Source organism: Chelon labrosus (assembly GCF_963514085.1).
Source record: "Chelon labrosus genome assembly, chromosome: 1".
Lineage (NCBI taxonomy): Eukaryota > Metazoa > Chordata > Actinopteri > Mugiliformes > Mugilidae > Chelon > Chelon labrosus.
The window spans coordinates 8040069-8046444 of NC_140337.1; the positions used below are offsets into that span (position 1 = coordinate 8040069).

Sequence of the window (6376 nt, forward strand, 5' to 3'; positions counted from 1 at the left end):
CTGAGTCATCATCACGCTCCGCAGCCTTTAAAGCCTCGCGATGCGCTGTTTGGAGGTAGAACTTGTCCCATCCGTCTGAGGTACACGGCGAGTGACACTGAGCAGATTCGTTACATGGACGTCACATCCTTGTACCCCTATGTCAACGCGCACTTTGAGTACCCTCTCGGTCACCCTGAAATTATCCGTCGGGATTTTAAAGATCCGCGTATGTACTTTGGTCTGATCAAAGCCGTCGTGCATCCTCCTCGAGGGTTATTTCTGCCAATTCTGCCTTACAAAACCGAGCGAGGTAAACTGGTGTTTACTCTCTGCCGCGTGTACGCTGAAATAAACAGTCAAACCGGTTCGTGCATGCATAGCGAGAAAGAGAGAGCTTTATCCGGCACCTGGCCGGCCCCCAAATTCACAAAAGCCCTAGACGCTGGATATCCTGTCGCTGAAATAACTGAAGTCTGGCATTTTGACAAAAAGAGTGACTCTATCTTTAGGGGTTACATCAACACCTTTTTGAAAGGGAAACAGGAGGCTTCAGGCTACCCCTCTGAAGCATCGGATGAGGCTAGCAGGGACAGGTACGTCAGAGACTACGCAGCTAACCAGGGTATCCAGTTAGATCCGGCTAAAATCCATCCTAACCCTGCCAAAAGACAGATAGCCAAATTATGTCTCAACAGCTTTTGGGGTAAGTTTGCCCAGAGAACTGAGCTGGCTCAGACCAGCCTCGTCAGAAAACCTGAAGAATTTTTCAAGTTTCTGTTTTCAGAGCAGTATGTCGTCAAGCATTTCGCCTTTCTGAACGACGAGGTGGTGATGGTGCAGTGGCGGTACGGTGAGCGTTACATTCTCCCTCCCGGGAAAAGCAGCAACATTTTCATAGCTGCATTTACCACTGCCTATGCTCGTTTGACTCTGTACAGTTTTATGGAGAAGGTGCAGAATCCTGAGCGGATTCTGTACTACGACACGGACAGTTTAATCTACATCGTCAGAGAGGGAGAGACCCCGCTTCCGACGGGTAACTACTTGGGACAGCTGACCGACGAGCTGGGTGGGGATAGCATCCAAGAGTTTGCAGCGGCGGGGCCTAAAAGTTACGCCTATCAGACCAGAGGGGGTAAAGTGTCCTTGCGTGTTAAGGGAATCACGCTGACTCAAGAAAGCTGTAAAGAAATCAATTTTGACAGTATTAAACAGTTGGTAGAGGGTTACATTCAAAATCCTGACCACGGCGCCGTCATCACGGTGCCTCAGCAGAATATTGTGAGAGATAAAAAGGGCTTCTGTCTGAAAAATTCCTCATTCCAAAAGAAGTTCAGGGTGGTGTATGACAAAAGGCGTCTTTTGGCTGACGGGTGAACCGAACCCTTTGGTTATTGAAAATAAAAAATAAAAAATGTCAAAACCCCTAGGAGAGGAGATTGAGTTTGAACCCAGATTGCAGTTGCCTTTTTCATGTCTGGTGGTGGGGCCTAGCGGGTGTGGAAAAACTGTTTTTGTAAAAAATGTTTTGGAAAACTGTGAACATCTCATGAATTATGTACCTGACAATATTGTGTGGATTTATACTTCTTTTCAACCTTTGTATATGGAACTGCAGAAGAAAAATAAAAAGATTAAATTTGTCAAGGGATTACCTGATTCTTTTGAAGATGAGACTCTTTTTCCAGCCGATCAAACACACTTGGTTATTTTAGACGACGTCATCTTTCAAGCTTCTGATCATCCGGAGGTGGTGAGAATTTTTACCCAGTACTGGCATCACCGAAATATGAGCGTCGTTATGCTCACTCAGAATATTTTTCATCAAGGTAAATTTAGCCGAACCATCGGTCTCAACACAAATTATTTAGTACTGTTCAAAAACCCCCGAGATAAACTGCAGATGAATATATTAGCTCAACAGATGTTTCCCTCCAGAAAAAAATACTTTTTAGAAAGTTTAGAGGATGCCACTAGTCAGCCTTACTCCTATTTATTACTGGATTTAACTCACCGGTGCCCAGACCGGTTCAGACTGAGAGCGGGGTTACTACCCCACGAGTGGCCTATCGTGTACTTGCAGAAAGAACCATGACAAATGCTCGTCTGAAAAGAAACGGCCCCTTACTTAAAGTTCTGTCCAAGGCCACACCGAAGAAGCGGCAGGATATTTTAAGGAGCTGCTCCCCAGATCTTCTCCAGTCGTTGTGTGAGATTGCACTGAATCTTTTGAAGGGAAATATACCCCTTTCTCCGCAGCAATACCAGAAGTTAAAAAGACATGAGAAATATATCAGAATCATCGCCGATAAGAAAACCTGCGTGAAGCGCAAACGCAGGGTGTTACAACAAACAGGAGGCTTCCTTTTACCTCTGCTAGGAGCGGCCATTCCTATTATAGGGGAATTAATAGGAGGTTTTGCTAGACGTCGATAGGCCTCTTTTCTACTGCCCATGGCTCTGAAGACCACGCAAAAAATGTTTCTGGTGTCGCCGCATCAGTTAAACCGGCTGAGTCAGCCGACAACGGCTACAGGCAGCACCATCAGACAAACGGCCCAACAAGATTTGGATGAAAAGATGAGAGAGATATTAGAGGAGAGAGGATTGAATCCTTATGAAAAAAATTAAGAAGTGGCTGGACGTCGAGAGGTGAATTTATCTACAGAGGGAAAACTGTGAGAGGATCTCATATGCTCGATCTGGTCAAACATCTGACCAGCTCCTATAAAAAAGTGAATGAACAGCCTCCCGAAAGATGGACAGAATTTCTCATGACTCTGTCAGAGCTTAATATTCCTGAGACCTCTGTGACTAATCCGCGAGCCCGTGAACAGTTTAGGAGACTCAAAAACTTTGGCCCGCTGCAGACGGATACTGCTGCTGCTGCTGCTGCTGCTGAACCCCCATCTGTTCGTCGATCGAAAAAGAGACAATACTCGCCTGTGGAGTGGGCAGAGTTTACTCCTTAATAGCGTCATTTTAAAAAATAAATAAATTGTACGGCAAGAAAGAGTCTGTAATTCAGTTTGTGTTTAATAAAGCTTTATTGAATCCGTACAATGTCGCAGACTTTTTCATTCTAATATCACAAGCCGTAGCAGTCTTAAAATATCTGTAGAGAACAGGCTAGCTGGTTACAATTTCCCCGGCAGGGGACCGCCAGACATTTCTGACATTTTTTAACAAATTCAGATACCATGACATCGTTTCTGACAACATCATCGGTGTAGTGAGATAGCACGCTGGCGTAAGACAGGCCACTTCCTCTCTGGCACAAGTAATACGTGCAGTGTTGACCGCAAACGTCTGATAATTCATGCTGGAGCTGACGACCGTGGTATAGGATCTTTTTTATTCCGTGTTGACGTTCCAGGAAATGCATGATGCTCTTAGAATAATATTCAAAATTCGGGCTGAATCCGAAAGAGTCAAAGAACGTGGCCTTTCCATCTTTTTCCAGAGTGAGGGCCAGTCAGTGCTCGCCTGGCAGATGAAGGGGGTGGGTGTTCACTATGTAGTAGACGGGTAGCGAGGGCTGTAGGGAAGGTAATTCGTCCGAAGCCCAGACACCGCGGAACACACCGCCCAGTAACCCGCTCAAGAGTGTTTCCAGCTCTGTAGAATTCATCGTTTCAGTAATAACCCACCAGCACTTGTCGTTTTGAATTGATTTCCAGAATGGAATCGTAACAGGCGTAGACGATGAGGGTGAGGGTGTGAGGTAAGTAGAGATGCACCAATTACAATTTTCCTGGCCGATTCCGATTTCCGATTTTTCATTGAGTTTGACCTGCCGATACCGATTTTAGCCGATTCCGATTTCATTTTTTCTAACCACTTTACAACACACACAAAGATTTATTTTCTCTTCTTATAGAATATTAATATTATCTTTTCTTTAATAGAACATTTTTTGAACAGATAATCGCTATCACTATAAAAATAGAACTATATCAATTACGAACCAACCGAAGAACCATTTCTTTCTTTTCATATCCAATATCCAACTAAAGAAATGTGATATATTTAGCAAACTAAACTTCTGTATGAAAACAGGGAAAACAGGTAATGGCAATAAAATAATATATAAATATATAGAAAAGAGAAGAAGAGAAGAAAATAGAGGCCTTAAAGATTTTCTTAACAAATATTTTAAAAAAGGTGGTGACGGTGAAGCTGGGACTAGTAAAGTGAACGTAGGTTAGAAACAGCGCAGCCTACGTTTACCAGCCTTGCAACGTAACCTAACAAGCTAGCTCTAATGTTAACGTCCATTAACTTGTATAAAAGCCTGACACAACACGTTATCTTTGACAGAAACAGTTGAGTTTGGTAGCTCCGTCAGAGAGGATGAGACAGAGAGGAGAGAGATCCGGCTGCAGTCAGGTGACAGAGAGAGTGATGCGGGAGGGGCCCGCTGTCCCGGAGCGGAGGGACAGAGTCAGGCTACCGGTGAGAGAAGAGAAAGAAGGTCACAGTGGAGCGCGGGGGGGGGGGGTATCTAAGATTATCTCGTCCCGGGCCCAGGCAAGACTGTCAGCTGGCCTGCGTGTGATGCTGATGTTGCGCAATGTAAATCATGCGGCGATCGAGTGCATTTGACCGGCAAAAAATCGGCATATGTCAGACTGACCGGCCGGTCTCCGGTCATGGCCGATCACGTGAAAATCAGCCGATTCCGGTCACCAGCCGATAAATCGGTGCATCTCTAGAGGTAAGGGAACTCGGAATCTCATTTCCAGCCTCAAACTACCGCTGGATACAGGGGAGAGAGCCCCGACGTCCTCGTCGGCGCTCAGATTGAAAACAAATAAAGTAGAACCTCTTTCAAAATCTTCGCGGTTGATAGACAGAGGTAAATCCTTCAGATGTCTCCCGGTGGCGGTGAACAGATTATAAAATTCTCTCACGGAAATGCCGCTGTTAAATCGGGGTTGGAAAGCTTTGGATGGGATCTGCCTGCCGTTATGACACAGAGCCAGGTACTCCACGTCGTTGTGGGTAAAGTTGAAAGGCGAGAGATCTTTTCTTCTGGTGAAGGCGTTGTGGTTCACCATGCCTAACACTATATATTTAGGCATGACACCCAGAAACACGTTCTCCTGATTGCATAGTCTGGAGTTTTGAGGAATAGAGTAGGTTTTCACATTGATTCTTGACAAGGGGTAGAGGGCGTTGCCTTTCATCAGAGCCGCTGAATGACCTAAACGTACTGCGGGGGAAACGGTTACTTTTTTCACAAACAGAGATGCTCCCAGTATTTTTAGACGGAAGTCGGCGTTGGGTTGACTCATCAGACAGAAAGCGTTGCTCGCTCGGGTCAGTTTAATGCGCAAGTCGACGTTGTTCAAAAGAAGTTTCTCACTGAAGAAGATGTCCACGTGCAGGGGCCCCAACACTTGAAACTCGCTCGAGGCTGCGCTAAACTGGGCCCTTTTAACCAGGCCCCTATTGGGACCGTCGGCCGCCGTCACGGTTGAATCCATAAAACCGGCTGTGTCTTTGTAAAACAACCCGGCGCTGAACTGACTTTTCAGCGAATCGTCTGAAAAGTTTAGCAGAGTTTCAATCATAGCTCTGTAGGGGTGTGTGGCGCTGGATTGGGAGATCAATCTATCTCCCAGGGTCACGTCGACCTGAGAGAAAATGGTATTGAGGAGATAGTTGATCATGGCCACACGAGCATCCTGCGCCAAGTTTGACCCGTCTTCGTTCATAATTTGTAGACGCAGGAGAAGCAGAGTGTTGGTGAGATCCAGGTATTTCTCTCCATCACCGGGGATGAAAAATTCAACGTCTGTGAGAGCCGATAGAGGGGAAATCTCTGTATATTGGCTCTGCTCGATAGACATCTGCGCGGCTGGAGCCGCGAATAAGTCCAGCTCCGTCATACTGCATTCCGGCGATTTGTGATGTAAAAGAGCCATGATCTTCAGGAGAATATATCTGATTTAGTACGAGCGGGTGGCTCGCGCTTTTTATGAGCTGCTATGCGACGTCCGGAGGGTCTCTTTCGGGCTCGTCGAGCGAGAAGCATAATTCCTGATCCTTCTTGATTTTCCCCCTCTGGACCTCTCACGACCCTGCTGACTACGTCTGATGCGATGTTTTTGGCAGCGTTTTTAAGATGAGGCTTGGCGATGGTAAAACCTTTTTTAACCAGCGGAGTCACAAACCTAAATAGTTTTGAAAATATTGACCCCAACCCCTTACCGTACATCACGGGGGCCCCATGGAACCCAGGCATCCCGCTCCCCACTTGATCTTCATAATAACTTACGAATCGATAAAGGTCAGGATGAGCTTCCGCCACCACCATTTTCAGGGCTGTGTTTTAATTGGTTTAAAATGTAAAGTCACAATCACTTTGCCGAACTTGAAATTTATCGGT

At 45.8% G+C, this 6376-nt stretch overlaps 1 protein-coding gene across 1 annotated transcript; it reads right to left on the reverse strand.

The window, feature by feature from the left end:
* Positions 1-2829: 2829 nt before the first annotated feature.
* On the reverse strand, positions 2830-5876 carry LOC311491138 (uncharacterized protein F54H12.2-like; the record flags this gene model as incomplete). Its single annotated transcript, XM_084548999.1, has 2 exons — positions 2830-2925; positions 4749-5876. The coding sequence occupies 2 exons, from the start codon at positions 5874-5876 to the stop codon at positions 2830-2832; spliced, it is 1224 nt and encodes a 407-aa protein (XP_084405125.1).
* Between the last annotated feature and the right edge of the window lie 500 nt (positions 5877-6376).